This window comes from Triticum aestivum, chromosome 2A (assembly GCF_018294505.1).
Source record: "Triticum aestivum cultivar Chinese Spring chromosome 2A, IWGSC CS RefSeq v2.1, whole genome shotgun sequence".
Classification (NCBI taxonomy): Eukaryota; Viridiplantae; Streptophyta; class Magnoliopsida; order Poales; family Poaceae; genus Triticum; species Triticum aestivum.
In genome coordinates, this window is record NC_057797.1 from 209,385,661 (window position 1) to 209,402,702 (window position 17,042).

The window sequence follows — 17,042 nt, forward strand, 5'->3', positions numbered from 1 at the left end:
ATTCTGCCATATTTGAGCAGAATATTCTGGCCACTCCGAAATCAGATACTTTTGGATTCATGACACTATCCAAGAGAATGTTACTTGCTTTGAAATCCCTAAGAACAATGCATATTCATGAGTAGTTGTGAAGATAAAGAAGACCTTGAGCTGTCCCATCAATTATGCGCAAACGTTTTGACTAGTTTAATCGCCTTCCTTTAATGATATCTGCAGAACATATATAATTAATCAAAACACGTCACCAAATTATAAATAATACCGTGCTCTAGGCTTCTGGCACATCAAAACTAGAAATGCTACCAAAGATGAAGTTGTCTAGGCTTTTGTTTTCCATATATTCATATACTAGCATTTTTTCTCGATCTCCTTGAGTGCAACATCCCAGCAGTTTCACGAGATTTTTGTGTTGAACCTTTGCTATGAGTTGAATTTCGTTTTGGAATTCCAGTAAACCTTGCAAAGAAGATGTTTGCAGTCTCATGACTGCTATTTTGTGTCCATTTCTTAATCGGCCCTGAGATTGAGAAAAAAAGGAAAACAAGTTAATAAGTGTACACAGTGTATCATGTTTTGGGGAAAAGTTAAATTATGCATAGTTGCAGAACACATATCTTTTCATGGGTGACTATAAGTAATGCAACTCACTATGAAATATGGAATTCAAAGAAAAGCAGTCAAGCAAGTTCACTTTGGATTTTGAGTAAGATAGCATTTAGTATGCCAGTACACAACACAATCACCTTATATACAGGACCAAAGCCACCTTGTCCCAGTTTGTTACCAATCGAGAAGTTATTTGTAGCTTCTTTTATCTTGGAGAAATCATAAACTGAAAATTCTGTGTTGGCTCCTCCCATCCTCCAAAGATTTATTGCAATTTGTATTGACAAATACAGCCGTCCTAGTTTAAATATTGTTTGTTCTGAAACATAATAATGAAATGTTATGCTATTAATATACGTACTTAGAAAAATAAAGTGGCAAATATTATCTTATGCAGTGGTGAATTGATGAGAATACATACCTCTTGGTCGTTGTGTTTTGACCCATATATGAAAAACCAAGCAAGAAATTGATATTACTAGCAGGAAACCTCCAACGCCAACCAAGACTGCATTGTTCCATCGAAAAAAGTGTGTTTTACCTGTACATTCACATAAATTCCAATGAAAATCTATTTTGATAAACCAATGACAAGTTATGTACTGCATTGTTGATACGTTATGTCTTTGCTATGACTAGTGCCATTCATCATAACTGAAGGATGGTAGGAACCGGATCCCTACCAGGGCGTGGGGTGGGGTTGTAGGGGTGGAAGGAGGGATGGCTTGTAGGAAGGCGTGGTCGCCGGCGCTGGGCGCCGTCGTTGCGTGCGCGCGCGCGAGAGGGAGGGAGGGAGGGAGGGAGGGAGGGGGAGGGGGAGGGGGAGAGAGGGGCTGGTCACCGAGCCCGGCAGCGGCAGGTTCCTCAGCCTCCAGGTAGAAGAGTCGTGGGCAGACGTGGCCCGGTAGGTAGGGTGAGCCGGCGGAACGGGCATCCTGCAGCTGCGGCGAGGGGCGCCGCGGAAGCCTGGGCAGGCCGACCCTGCGCGGGAACTTCCGGCCAGGGTGGCGGCCCGGGGCGGTGGCGCCTGCTGGATGGCCACCGCGCGATGCTCGAACGCAAGGGCGTAGTACATGGCCGTCTGGAGGTCCTGTGGCCCGCGCATCTCCACATCCACACGGATGTGGTCCGGTAGGCCGCCGACGAAGAGCTCAGCGGTTTGGAGGTGCGAAGTCTTGCACCGAGGTGAGGAACGAAAGATGCCCAAGCTCTGCCAGATGGCTCCCGCGTATAGGCGGACCGAAGCGCAAGAGGCACAAATCGCGGAAGCTCTCCCATGGTGGCATGCCGCCCTCGTCTTGTTCGAGGGCATAGTACCACGTCCGCGCGGCTCCTCGGAGATAATACGAGGACCGAAGCGCAAGAGGCACAAATCGCGGAAGCTCTCCCATGGTGGCATGCCGCCCTCGTCTTGTTCGAGGGCATAGTACCACGTCTGCGTGGCTCCTCGGAGATGATACGAGGCGATCCAGGTGCGGTCGTACACGAGCGTGCGTTGTTCCCTGAAAAATTGGTCGCATTGGTTGAGCCAATTTAGGGGGTCGACGGTGCCGTCGTAGGTCGTGAACTCCAGCTTGAAGAATCTTGGCGGCGTCTGGACGTGGACGACGGGCGGGTGCGCCTCGTCAGCACGGAGCAGCGAGGATGACGGGGCCGAGTAGGCGGGCATCAGGGTGCCGCCCTGGAACAGGGGCCCGTCGACGCTGGTGAAGGGCTCGGCGGAGCCCGAGGACCCGCCAAACTGCATGGCTGGGTGCGTCGCCGGCGGGGGCAGCACGTGCGGCCCGACCGAGGCCGTTGTGTAGACCGGCTCAAGGGACCCAGTGAGCCAAGCCGATAACGGAGACGACGACGGGGGAAACCGGACCTGGTGGATGGGCACCCCCGGGCCCGTCATTGGGATGCCCAGGGCCGCGGTCTCCGGTGGCGGCGGCTGCAGCTGTTGCCCCTGTTGCATGGTGGGGCGCCAGGGTTCGTCGCTGGTGGCGACTGCCACGGCAGCTGCTGCATGGCGGCGGCGACGGGGGTCACCGAGGATGGCGGCTGCCATCCTCGGCTACTGTGGCGGTGGGGCGGTGGCGAAGGGCACAGGCGGCTGCGGCCCATAGGATCTCACGAGGAACGTGTAGATGCCTGTGACCGCCTGGGTGAGATACCGGATGGCAGCTGTCATCTCCTCCGGGGTGAAGACGACGAGGACGGGCGCGGCGGAGGTGATCGGCATCGGCAAGAGCGGGGCGCTGGCCGTGGTGGCCATCGGGGCGGTCGTCGCGGTCGGCAACGGGAGGGTCGGGGTCAGGGTCTCAGGTTGTAGGGGTGGAAGGAGGGATGGCGTGGTCGCTAGGGACTTCTTGGGAGCGCATTGAGGGGGTGTTTGTTTCCGGGGACTTTTTTGTGTAGGGACTAGAAAAAGTCCCTCTTAGAGACTTTTTTACCAAACGGGGGGGGGACTAGAAAAAGTCCCTCTTAGAGACTTTTTTACCAAACGGGAGGGACTTTTTAGGGACTAAACTAGGCATTTGGGACTAAATGAAGAAGACTCTCAAGGAGAGTCTTTTCTGGGACTTTTTGAGACTTTTCCAACAATGCCCCTTCATGCATTCAATTGCCCGCCATCCCATGGTGTTGTTTGATTGTTATTTTGCTATATAATAGGGGCAACATGGTCATTTAATAACCTCTAGGAAGGGACTAGGGACTTTTTAGTCTCTGAAAACAAACAGGAAGGGACTTTTTAAGGACTAGAGAATTTTTAGTTGGGACTAGAAAAAGTCCTAGGACTTATGAACCAAACAGGACCCGAGAGCCCCCTCCCTCGCTCCCTCCCCGGACGAGATGGCTCTCTCCTCCCCTCCCTCGCTCCCTCCCCGCGGGACGCCGTCGGCTTGCGGTTCCCCCTCGTCCCCGGCGTCCAAGTCAGATTCGCTCCCCTGCTCCCTTCTCCCCTCGTGCTCCTCTTCGGGCTATCCGCCTACGGTGGGGCCCGAACCCCTCCCACCTGCGTTCCCCCCTCCCTACCCGGTGGCCCTCGCAGCGCCACGGGCCAACAAGTTCTGGGCCCTTGATTCCGACGACTCTGGCTCCGATTCTGATCCTGAGACTCCCCCTCCTCCTCGCTCGGCATCGGTGGTTGGGTTGCCTCTGTTATTGGTGGCGGGCCATCGGCGCAAGTTTGCTCCAGGGGGTCGGGGCCGGCTGTGTGCGCTTGATGCGGGCCCGGATGGATGGCGTCGTGTTGGCCGTGGGCGCCGGCGCGCCGCTCCCTGGGCGGCGGATCCTTCTTTGGTGAGCCCGGGGGTGGACGCCATGGCCTCACCCGTCTCATCCTCCTCGGTGGCGGTGCCCTCCGGTTCGTCGCCGTCCAGGTGCCTCCCTTCCACGTCGTCGGCGGCGCCGGCGCAAACCCTAGATCTGGGATCGGGTCTTGCGTTGGTGCCCCGGTCCGTGGGCCGGGTCCCTCTGGTCGGTGACGGGTCGTGTGGGCCTGTGTCGGCCCCTTCGCTGGATTCCACGGCTGATTCCCCCCCCTTGTGTCTGAGTCTGATGGGCCTAGGCTAGCCCAGTTGAGTCCGCCTCCCCCTTCGGCCCTTTCGACAGAGCCCGGCCTGGCTGGCTCCGGCTATTTATGGGTCCGGAAGGGGTCGGTTCCCCCTTTTCTAGGGTTTCCTACCTCCGCTGCTGATCTGCGACGGCGCCGTTTCCCTATCCGCCGCTTTGTCAGATCCAAGCCTCCCCCTCCCCTCCTCCTCCCCTTCTCGTCGGTGGTGCCGATGGACCGCTCCCGTGGGTCCTCCAGCGACGCTGTCTCCGGCCTCAAGCGGGGCGGGACGGCTCTGGCGACGCTGCTGCGGATCTGGAGTTTGAGGCGTCGCTCCGCGCCAAGCTCCAGGCTTCGCGGTCGGAGGCGGGTGTCGCTTCGCCGCGTGCGTCTGGTTCTGGGCTGGTGGCTTCTCCGTCCTTGGCGTCCGCAGCTCCGGTGCATGTGGTCGACCCTTGGGAACAGGCGGCGCGGGGGAGCCGGGCGGGATCTTCGGGCCCCTCCTCGTCTCCTTCCTCGCTTGCTCCCATGGGTGGGCCGCCGCGGGCGCCGGCGGCGGGCGGCGGCGGGCCGTCCCGCTTCGTTCCTCGTGGTGGCTCTGGGGCCCCGGCCCGGCGTCCGGTTGGCCCTGCGGCGGGACGTGGTGCTGGCGCGGGTGCCGTCGGTGGTTCTTCTGGAGATGGCATCCTCCCTTCGGCGCCTTCTCGTGGTGCGAACCGTAACTCCTCTCACTCCCAGGTTTCTAATCCCATCCTCACCTGCTTCGCGTGTCATCGCCCTGGCCATTTCCAGTCTCGGTGCGAGAACCCTCCTTTCTGTCTCATCTGTAGGGAGGATGGACACCTAACGGTGGACTGTCAGAGTAGGATCAAGCCCCCCTCCTTCGTCCATTTTGGGATTGGCCTCCCGGGTTGCTCTTTTTTTGCCATGGACAGGGAAGTCCCCGCAGCTGCTCCCATTCCCTCCCTGTCCAACGTGGGTGTCATTACTGTCCAAGACAAGCGTATCTCTTCACAAGCCCTCTTGGATGAACTTCATATGTGGAATGAAGGGGGTTGGGACTGACAGATCCGGCAGCTTTCTGATTTCGAGTTTGCGGCCACTTTCCCCTCTAAAGAGAGTCTTCGCATGATGTCTTCCTGTACCAGTTTCACTCTCCCTGTGAATCAACTTGTTGTATCGGTCAAAGCGGCTTCCAACGGATCCAAGACCATATCTCCTCTGTCTGATGTCTGGGTGCTCGTTGATGATGTGCCTCCCAGCTTGCGCACCGCGTCCTTCTTGATGGCTTTTGGGGTGCTTATCAGGAAACCTATTGAGGTCGATCTTGCTTCGCTGTCGGTTCTGGGTCCTGCTCGCCTTCGTGTGTGGTGTGTTGATCCGATCTGCATCCGTGGTTCCGTTGATGTCTTCCCGGCGGCTGGTGGCTTTCGTCTTCGAGTTCGGGTGGAAGGTGCTCCTGGTGCGGTCGCTCCTCCTCCCCCCCCCTCCTCCCCCGGCCTCGGGTGACGATGACAAGAGTCGGGAGGGTGGGGGGGGGGTCATGAGGACTCGCTGAATGGCACGGATCCCCGATTCACCCAGTCTGCGTGGGATGGGCTTTCTCCTGCTGAGCAGGAGCTGATGAAGGATTGTGCTCGGCTCCGGCGGGTGGTGGGGTTCAGGGCTCGGTGCCTGGTACGGTGGCTGGTCCTACGGCCGCGGCTGCTTCGAAGGGCACCCCCTTGTCGGGGGCGTGCTCCAACATGCCCGTGCGCCCCACCTCCCCCTCGCTGTCCGACATTGAAGATCTACCTCCAGTGGGACCTTCGGCGGCCAAGAAAAGGAAGAAGTCCTCGGTGAAGAAGTTTTCCGCGAAGAGCCGGGCCTCGGGGGACTCCAGGCAGTCGGCAGCTGGGCTCTGCCGCCGTTTGGAGGCGGACCTGGGGGCGGCTTCGGGCCCTTCTTCGGCGGCGGCTTCCCCTGGTCGGGCCCCTCCGGTCCCTGTGCGCTCTCCTGCCTCGACTGCTCGCAAGAGTGGCCGCGCCTCCAACAGTGGCGAGCACGTGGTGGATCGGGCGGCTCGGCGTGCGGTGGCGCGTGATCTTCCCCCCTCAGGTTTGGATTCACCCTCATCTCCTTCCCCCCCTTTGGCTCAGTCTCCTGTTAGGCTTGTTTTACCCTCCCATTCCGATGAACATCTCCTTTCGATATTAGCTGATGTTGGGATATGTCTAGACGCTAGCGTGGGTTCTCCCTCCTCTCTGTTGCAGTTGATTCATGCTAATGAACGTGCTCAGGATGATATCGCCAAGGCCAAGGAGGCTGGGACTGGGATGGATGCCCCTCTGGTTGTGGTCGGAGGGGAACCGGGCGAGGTTGCTAGGGGGCAGCTGTCTCCGGTGCAGAAGCGCGGGGCCGGGAAACGTGCTAAAACCTGCAAGGCTCCGTGCAGGTCGAGCTTGAGAATTAAAAACCTTTCCCTAAGATGAAGGCCCTGTTTTGGAACATTAGAGGGTTCTGCGCTAGGGGGCGCAGAGACCAACTGAAGGACTTAATGCGCGCTGAAAGAATTGATTTTATCGGGCTTGTTGAGACTCTTAAACCCTTCTTTTCTCCTTCTGAACTATCGGCGATTGCTGGGATTGATAGATTTAGGTGGAATTTCGCGGCCTCTGTTGGTCAGTCCGGCGGCTTTCTTCTGGGCACCAATAATGTCACCTTTGATTTTGTGGCTTTCGACCATGGTATATACTGGGCTAGTATGGTAGTTTCCCTACGTTCCAATAACACCCTCCTTGAACTTATGGTAGTATATGGTCCGGCTGATCATTCCTTGTCACAAATTTTCTTGGATGAGATTTTTACTAAAATTGATGCCTGCCAACTGCCACTCCTGATTGGGGGTGATTTTAATCTGCTTCGGTATCCTTCTGATAAGAGTTCTGTCAATTTCTCCTGGGTGCGGGCCGAGGCTTTTAATGCTTTCATCAGGGACACGGCTATCCGTGAGATCCCGAGGGTTGGGGCCCGCTACACTTGGACCAACCGACAGACTTGTCCTATTCGCTCGGTTCTTGATAGAGTTTTTATCTGCCCTGCTTGGGATGGCCTTTTTCCTCGCTGCTCACTTCGGGCCCTCCCCATCGTCGGGTCCGATCACGCTCCTCTCATCCTTGACGATGGTCTCTGCCCCAATGCTGCCAAAGATTTCAATTTGACGCGTCCTGGCTTTTAGTGGAAGGGTTCCCTGATATGCTGGCTCAGAAGATCTTGGGCTTTCTTACCTCCCTCCATCGTTCATTTGGCCCTATGGATGACTGGCATTATGTTTCTTACTCCCTACGCAAGTTCCTTAGAGGATGGGCCAAGAACCACTTTGCTGAGTCGAGGCGCGACAAATCTAGGTTGAGTGCTCAAATTAGTGCCCTCGACTCCCGTGCGGACAACGGTGGGCTCTCGGCTACTGAGTGGCAAGTTCTCTATGGCCTTGAGAAGGAGCTTATGGCTATTCATCGCCAAGAGGAAGTGTATTGGAAGCAAAGGGGTACGATTAATTGGACTCTTAAGGGTGATTCTCCCACGGTTTACTTTTTCGCCATTGCGAATGGCAGACGGCGTAGATGTTTGATTAACAGCCTCATTATTGATGGTGTTAGGGTCTCTGAACCGCCGGTCATTCTTCGTCATGTAGTTCGGTTCTTCTCTAACCTGCTTTCGGGTAAACCAGACCTCGGATTCGTGCTAGCCCCGGGCTTCTGGGCTCCCCTTGATAGGATTTCTCACGCTGATAATGAGCTTCTGTTGATTCCCCCTTCTGAGGAGGAAATTTTTGATACTATTCGGACGGCTAATTCTAATGCGGCTTCAGGCCCTGATGGTTTCTCCATTCCGTTCTTTCGACAATTCTGGCCCCAACTAAAAGGTCTAATTTCTGCTGTCATTCAAGGGTATTGGCTGGGATCGGTTGACATTTCTAGACTTAACTATGCGGTTCTCTCCCTCATCCCTAAGGTCAAGGGTGCGGATATGATTTCTCAATTTAGGCCGATTGCTTTAATCAACAACTTCGCAAAGATGCCTGCAAAGGGCATGGCCACTAGGCTATCTCCCATTGCACATCGGACCATTAGCCCTTTCCAGTCTGCTTCCATCAAAGGGAGGTTCATTTTGGACGGGGTACTTTGTTTACATGAGATTGTTCATGACTTACGGGTGCGAGGGACCAAGGCTGTGGTTCTTAAACTTGACTTTGAAAAGGCCTACGACTCGGTTAGCTGGAATTTCCTTCGGCAAGTTCTTTTGGCTAAGGGCTTTGAGGGGCCTGTTATGCAGCGCTTGATGCAATTGGTTTCTGGGGGGCACACGGCTGTGGCTGTCAATGGCCAAATTAGACAGTTTTTTGCTAATGGCAGGGGCCTCAGGCAAGGGGATCCAGCGTCCCCTATACTCTTCAACTTTGTGGCTGATGCTCTATCTCGCATTCTCTCTCGAGCTGCCTTGGCTGGTCATATCACTCCGGTGAGCTCTCATCTCATCCCTAATGGCATCTCTCATCTCCAATATGCGGATGATACTATAATTCTGATGGAACTTAATGATAATAGCCTCACCAATCTGAAATTCCTTCTGCTTTGTTTCGAAGCGCTCTCAGGTCTTAAAATCAATTTCTCTAAGAGTGGGGTTGTAGTGACTGGGGTCTCGGACGAAGAGGCGCAGCAGGTGGCCCATCTTCTGAACTGCTCTTTGGGATCCTACCCTCTCAAATATCTAGGCCTCCCCATTTCCCCGCTTAAACTTTTGGCTAAAGACTTCGCTCCGGTGGTTACCAAAGTTGGCAACAGAGTTCTCCCTTGGCGAGGGCGATATAATATGCAAGCGGGCAAGGTCGCCCTTACTAACTCCTGTCTTTCTTCGCTACCTATGTTCTTAATGGGATTCTATCTTCTCTCTAGTGGGGTTCATAATGGTTTTGACAAGCATAGGGGTGCTTTCTATTGGAACGCAGCGGACAATAAACGTAAGTACAGGATGGTCAGATGGGACATTATATGTCGCCCCAAGGCCAAAGGGGGTCTGGGCATTATTAATACGCGAGTGATGAATACTTGTCTTATGATCAAATGGTGGTGGAAGATCATGACTCTTGAGGAACTGCCACCCTGGCTCTCTATCCTAAAAGCTAAATATTTCCCCTCCTCGAGTCCTATGTTCGCGCCGGCTGCGGGTGGGTCGCAATTTTGGCATCAACTGGTTAAAGTCCGGCCGATCTTTCGGTCCCTTGTAAAATTTGTAGTTAGGAACGGTAAGTCTACGCGGTTTTGGCTTGATTGCTGGGTCGGGGACTCCACGCTGGCTGTTGCTTTTCCGGTTCTATTTTCTTATTGCGATGATACTGAGGTTTCTATCTTTGAGCTCTCGGCTAGGGGTTGGGTTCTGGATTTTCGTCGTTCTCTTTCTCCTGAAGAGTTGGAAGATTGGCAGCGCCTTACTGCTTGCTTCCCCCTGCTCTCGGAGGAAGATGATGCCGTGGTGTGGCTCTTCTCCTCTTCGGGGCGTTTTTCGGTTAAATCTGCTTACTCCAAGCTTATCCCTAGGGGGCGCCCGGTCAAGTTTAAGCATGTCTGGTCGGCTCGAATTCCTCCTAAGATCAAGATATTTCTCTGGCAAGCTATCCGGAGTAAGCTTCCGGCGGCCGATCAGATTAAGAAAAGAAACGGGCCGGGGTCCGACAGGTGTGTGCTTTGTGGGGCACTGGAGAACACCGAGCATATTTTCTTTCACTGCTCCTTAGCTAAACTTATGTGGAGTTGCATCAGACTCTGGTTACATGTAAATTGGTCCCCTTCCTCCTTTGAAGACCTGAGGCATTATGTCAATCTTCTTTCTGGCCATTCTAAAAGAGTCTTCTTAGTTGGATGGGCTGCGATTGGCTGGTCGTTGTGGACTACTAGGAATAAGTTCTCGATTGAACATATTTTTCCGGCTAATCCTATCAATTGCTTATTTAAAGCCAATGGTTTCTTGCAGCAGTGGAGATTATTGACTAAAGAAGGGGACCTCCACGCCTTCGACGCCATGCTATCCAAGATGAAATCTACGGCGTCTGGGCTTCTTCGGCTTTCTTTGAGGACGGCTTCCTGAATGCTCTTTTGGTGTCTGGTTTAGGCTGGCCTGCGTGCCATGTAAGGCCGCTGGCCTTGTAATGATTCTTTATCTTCTGCGCGCGTTACTTTGTTGGGTGCTGTTGTTGGTTATATACTCTGCCTGGTGGCTTTATCTATAAAGTCGGGCTCTCGCCTTTTCTCTAAAAAAAAAACAAACAGGACCCGAGTGACAGCATCTTGGTATCAGTAAAGAACTGTGTGTCCGTCTCATAACGCAATGTGCACCACACCCCAAGAAATGCTGCCCCTATCTGGCCAGCAATGATCTTACTCTGCATGTCAGAGATTATGCGATCCAGGCATGGCGCACAACTCTCATATGGCATATCCCGTATGCACTGCGCCAGCCCATACACCGTCTGTCCTGTCTCCTCAGACCTCACTTTCCTGACTGCATATTTTTCTGCTCGGCTCACCACAGCATCAGCAAGCGCATGTATCAGCTTGTTGACAAGGTCTTCATAACGCTTGGCTACTCCAGTGGCCGTCACGGAGTTCAGGTTAGTATTCACGGTGCACCCGGGCATGTTGCTGAAGTTGGAAAGGAAGTCCTGGTCAGAGAAGCTTATCTGTGCCTGGTATTGGTCGTCGTAGTAGGTCACGTTGTTACTCTGGAGGGAGTAAGAGTTGCCAGCTTTGCTGTTGATTGCTTCATCAAGGGCCCTGGTTAGGCGCTTCCGACAGTCGGAGCCGTCAGAATCACCCCGACAAAGCACTGCACCATAGACCTTGTCTGGTCGTATGCCAGCCGTGCCAGTAGCTGAGTGCTCCTCTGTGGCTTTGGCAAACAGTAGTTCAGCGAGGGATACAAGGTTGGATTTGTAGGTGCTGTTTGGCATGTACATGCCGCCATTATTGTCGCTGCAGAGTGTCTGACCTTCTGACGAAGCCGAGAAGGAGAGGAAGAGAACTAAGAGAGATAATAGTGGCATCCTCCTTGTTTATTTCAGAAAATGGTCTTTGATCTATCTGCTTTGCAGAAGTACTCATGAAGCTGTAATGAATGAGTGGCAAATAACATCTTCTCTTTGTGTACAGGAGGTAAACATGTTGAAGGTTCTTGCAAAAATGACCTTTGGGACCAGACTGGTCTAAGTTTGACCTTTTCTCTTCAAATTGACAGGATGATTGATGGTGACAGTCACCATATCCTGCAAAGTAGGGCAGAGAAACATGCCTACTGGACGGGGTTTGACTTCCAATTTGGTCCAAGTGTAAGCATTGGACTTTATTTACACACACAGGTGCTGTCATACTTTTCAATCCCATTATCTGAAATTGCGGTCTTTTTTCCTTCTAATCCTGCTATCATACATGTTAATTATTTGAATATTTAACACAGACACTATCTATTTGGGTTGGGACATATGTTGCCATCCCCGGTGGACTATACCACCTCTAATAAGATCGAGCCTTGAGTCACTGTTGTAGCATGTCCTAGTTTCACATCTTAGTAAAGTCAATTTTACAGTACCTTCATGTCTAAAACAAGGTCGGCATATGGTCTAGATTGCACTTTCACTTTATCATTAATTCATTTTCATGTCTAACATGCATATAACGGACGAGAATGTATGGAGTAATCCCGGTGTGGAATACTCCCAGTGCTCCCGAAAATTTTGGCCTATAAAAAAATTGCCAAAACTTATGAACAAAATCTCAATACTTATACTGTATGTATCTACTATGTCACAAAGTTCCAAAGTTTCTGTAGCTCAAGAAACAAAAAAGAAGAATCCGGCATTCTTATTGTTAGTGAGCCGAATTCACAGCCCAAATTTGATTAGTACTATTCACAGCAATATTTGTCATTTTTGTTTCTAGACGTGTGTTTCGAATCCATCGATCTGATTTTTTTTTGTTATATGATTTATACATAAATTTGTCTATATTGCCAATTTTTGTTGAAATATTTCATGACTTCTAGAATGAGATTTCTAGAGTTGGGAGTAACGGGAGTGTAGAATACCTTCTCTATAATCAATTTTACAAGCTACAGTAGATATGTCTCAAAGGACGGCCTGACGGTAGATAGTTGGTGGTTTTGTTGATCTGCCCAGCAGCTCGCAGGTCTTGTGCTAGTTCCAGTGCTATGTAGTTTTGAAACAGATATGTAAATATTCTCATAGTCCCTTGTAAATATTGCTTATGATGGAAAATCTTGTTACATATGCAGGAATAGGATAAATGGGTGAAATTCTGAGTCACTAATGGAATACAAACAGTGCCCTGTCTAATTAATTTGTCAACACAAGAAGAACATCCAAAACCAGTAGTCACACACTTTGCAAATGAAATAAATGACCATTTATCTACCATCAGTAGTGGTGAGGGTTATATCATTTCTGGTGCATGATAAATTGATATTTACTGACACATCTACTCTGGTATAGGAGTAAGCTGGTTGCCTTGGCTCTGGTATGGTGATGTCGTCACTGCTAAGCATTGCAACAATATCAGACATAGTGGGACGGTCTACTGCTTTTACTTGGACACACATTAGTGCCAACCTGAGATATTTCATCATGTCTCCTGGTTCATATTCATCACCAATTGATTGATCAATGAATTCATGCCATGTTTCTTCTTCCGACATCTGCCATGCCTGAAAATACGGTCCTTACATAAATTTGACGGTAAGGGTAACCTTATATATCTGTATTAAAATTTGCACACAAAATTATAGCTAATAAAACGGGAAAGAATGAAAAGACCCCTGCAATTCATGGAAATGAAAAATCGAGAATGCACCAATTTTACAGATATTAACTTGCTTACATATTGAAGAAGATTGTGAAATTCTCTTTCTCCATAATGCTGAAATCCTGCACTCCTCTTTCCACTTATAATCTCAAGAAGCAATACCCCAAAACTGAAAACATCTGACTTGATCGAAAGGAGGCCCTCAAATGCGTACTCAGGAGCCATGTAACCACTAGGAAAGATGACATGCAATAGTCAGAAGGAAAATGCTTGGGTAGAAATATTAATTGGTAATTTACTCGTGTGATGTACTTACTATGTTCCAACAAGCCTGCTTGTTTTTGTTTGAGTGGCATCTGAGGGAAATATCCTTGCCATGCCAAAATCAGAAATCTTAGGATTTAACTCGGAGTCTAACAAAATATTGCTTGCTTTCAGATCCCTATGGATGATACGCAGCCGTGAATGCTCGTGAAGGTATAGAAGCCCTTGGGCTATTCCTTCTACTATTTTAAGTCGTATCATCCAGTTTAATGATGTCCTCCTGTTTGGATCTGCAAGTATGACACACGGCCAAGTGTTTAGTACTACAGAGGGGCATACAATTGGACATTAGTAAATTACTCCAAAAACCTACCGAAAATGAAGTAGTCCAAGCTTTTGTTTGACATGTATTCATAGATCAGTATCTTCTCTTCATCATGGATGCAACAACCCAGCAGCCTAACAAGGTGTCTGTGCTGAAGTTTTGCTACCAGTTGGATCTCATTTTTGAATTCCACTAGACCTTGTCTTGACCGTGCAGCAAGTTTTTTAATTGCTACTTCTTGTCCGTCAGGAAAAATTCCCTGCAAAAATCATGAACGATCCTCCATAACTTAGAATGGTTCGTGTTAATTATGTTTTTATTGAGGAAATATGAATACAACGGAAAAATACTTTGTAAACGGGCCCAAAGGCACCCTGTCCTAATATTTTGCGGGGTGAGAAGTTGTCTGTAGCATCTGCAATTTGCGAGAAATCATACAGGGAGAACTCAGAGCCGGTATCTTCCATCTTCCAAAGCCTCAGGATTTCATCTATGTCCTTGGGCTGCTCCGTGGAATTTATCTTCCCTAAATGTACACCCCTCCATCAGTTATCAGTTATTACATGAAATTAGATCACTTGGTAGTGAGTTAGTTGCCACTATCATCATTAGCGCATGGATTTTTTTTTTATTTTTTTTTTGCAGATAGCGCATGGAATTTATTGAACTGCTTACCTCTTTTTCTTCGTCTTGTGATGTATAGGACACAGAAAAGCAAACGTGTACAGACGACCGAGAGCGAGTACACTGTGGCAATAATCAGGAGTGCATGGCCCTTCCGTTGCCCTGAATATTGCAAGAGAATAAGTGACATGTAGCGAATGAACGATACTACTAATAGCCTCTCAAGGCTCCAGCTCTTTCATACTTTTAGAAGGGAAGTATGTCAGAAGGTGACTCAGATAGGTAAATTCATGTATTTTTCATGGTTGCTCCTTCCAGTATATGTACCCGATTTGATTAAGCAAACTGAACCTTTGTACTATTCCCCGTGTTCTGTTGGTCCCATTATAGACATATCTAGCAAAATAGCAAAACTGTATGATGTCTTACTTTTCATTTTTATAAGCTACCCAAAGGCACAGTTTTCAGTCTTATGATCTTATATTATTGTTGATAGTCCAACTCTTGAGTCTGATGATAAAAAAAAAGGGCGGGAAAATTTAATGCTCAAGACAAAAATGGAATTTATTTTAAAAAAATCTCAGTTTCTTTCTTGTGCTCTAAATTGTACAACGACTTGCCTGTGGCGGTCTCCGTAAAGAATTGGTTGCCGGTCTCGTACCGGAGTGTGCACCGCGCACCATGAATCGCCCCGCCCATCTTGCTGCTACCGATCCGCCGCCGTATCTCAGCGCCGACTCCGTCGAGGCAAGCGCGGCAGCGCTCCGGCGGCATGTCCTGCGTGCACTGCGCCAGCCCGTACACGGTCCGCTCGCTCTCCCGCGACGACCACGGCGCGTCGGCCGTTGCGTACCTGTCCGGCTGCGCTGCTGCGGCCTCGGCCAGGGATCTCGTTAGCTTGGCGACCAGCTCGTCGAACTGCCTAGCGTCGGCGGCCGGCACGAGGTTCAGGTTGGTGCCGTCGACCCACTCCGGCGCGTTGCTGAAGGCGGAGAGGAAGTCCTCGTCGGAGAAGCGAAGCTGGTAGAGCTCGGATTAGAGCGCCACGTCCTTGTGGAGCGCGCATGCGGCGGCCCCGGTGCTGTCAGCGTTGATTGTCTTGCCGAAGGCCTCCCGGAGGCGCCCGCTGCAGTCAGCGCCGGTGGAGTCCCCTCGGCAGAGCACGGCGCCGTAGACCTTGTCGGAGCCCCCGCCGGCCGTGCCCGTGGCCGAGTGCGAGTTCATGGCTCTCGCGGTAAGTTCATCGGCGAGGGATCTAAGGCTGGCCTGGTAGGTGCTGTTTGGGCTGTACTTGTCGTTGGCGTCGGCGCAGAACAGCTGGTCCCCGGCCGATGGCACCGGCGAGGAGAGCAGCAGAACTACGAGGGCTACAAACATCGCACGGCCGGGATACAGGGACTGAAAAATGGAAAAATCGCGAGTGGACATGCCACCACGCGCGCGTCCGAAATCCACACCGCGCGCGATGCGTGCAGCTTTATAACCCTCTGACCGTATAAGGAATTCGCCTCGTAGTATAGCATTCGGTCTAGCGTGTGTGTATTTGCATCTGACACATGCAGTGCATGGCCCGCGAGGCAGCGCCCCTGCATTAATCCCACACCTAGCAGCCCAACGGCAATAATTCAACGATCTGGCAGCCCACATGCGGGCAACATATCTGATGATACCGCAACTCAAGTGATACAATGCTCCGATGAATCATGGGCCTTTTGATTATGTTGGAAGGGACACGATGAAGGCACACGTGATGAGCAGCCTCTCCACCGCAAAATATACAAAAACATTCTGATTCATGTATTCCCAGCGTCAATTACTGACCCTGCCCCACCGGGATGACAAGAGGAGTTAATCTCTTATTTATTTTAGCAGATGTCTGACGGCACCCTGCACATATTATCTGTTGCCCCTCTTCATCCCGCAGCTCCTCCCTTAATTATCCTCCCTAATTTTTGCAGTTTCTCCCCCCTGTTTATCCCACATTGGTTCATCAGCTCTACCCGTAGACAGCTGCTACCAACGGTAACATGCACCAAACTTTTTTTACTCATCCTCTCACCAGCAAGTGCTCATCCCCTCGCATTCGTCCTCCTCGTCGACTCTATTTGTGTTCAACTTCTGGCCTTCCCTGCTTTGTGCTCTATCATGTGCTCTTCCAGGTTCTAGTCTAGTTCATTAGCTCCTTCAACACGTATTCATTCGGACCAGGTAGCTCCCATTCTGTTCATCCGATGGCATGAATGGATTAGTTCGTGAGCTCCTTCAACACACCTTCTAATGATCTAATCCACCATGTGTCATTCGGTGCTCTCATCAACTCTGGATATGCAACTTGTTCAGAATCAGCTGGTGGACATTTCAAGCTCCTTTTTTTTTGCAAGGGACAATGCAAGCTCCTGTACTAGGTTCCCAACGAGCCTAGAAAATCAATAACAAAACCTCGCCTAAGCACATATTTTGAGCATAGCAACGGTATTCCTATAGTAGGAACATTAACGAACGGCTACCCTTCAGCTGTCACTTGAGTTTGATACAATGGTCACCTTATCATTTTGTTTTCTCCCAACTGGCAGGTTGAAGAAGGTTGCACAGTGTAGGAGTATTACTGTTACCTTCCCATGAAATTTGTTATTAACGTAACATGCTATTTTACATTCATTCTTATGGGGATATCCCATCATCCACTAGGTAATACTGCAGCATTAAGATTTAAGATGAACAGTGGCAGTGCTGTGATGAACTGATACAACAGTACCCTCAATAATACACACGAAAAATGAAGTTGGGCAACACAAACTAAAACAAAACCGGCAGCTCCAGATTTGTTAAATGCCAT

The 17,042-nt window shown here is 50.7% G+C and overlaps 1 protein-coding gene and 1 pseudogene across 1 annotated transcript; both read right to left on the reverse strand.

Annotated features, from left to right (window-relative positions):
- Window positions 1-181: 181 nt before the first annotated feature.
- LOC123185172 (cysteine-rich receptor-like protein kinase 6) lies at window positions 182-11,135 on the reverse strand. The gene is made up of 6 exons (XM_044597152.1): window positions 10,460-11,135; window positions 2,955-2,975; window positions 1,028-1,147; window positions 744-925; window positions 304-517; window positions 182-210 (listed from the first exon to the last, which is right to left on the reverse strand). The coding sequence occupies exons 1-6, from the start codon at window positions 11,133-11,135 to the stop codon at window positions 182-184; spliced, it is 1,242 nt and encodes a 413-aa protein (XP_044453087.1).
- Window positions 11,136-12,361: 1,226 nt separating this feature from the next.
- Window positions 12,362-15,607, reverse strand: LOC123185173 (cysteine-rich receptor-like protein kinase 6; annotated as a pseudogene).
- Window positions 15,608-17,042: the final 1,435 nt, after the last annotated feature.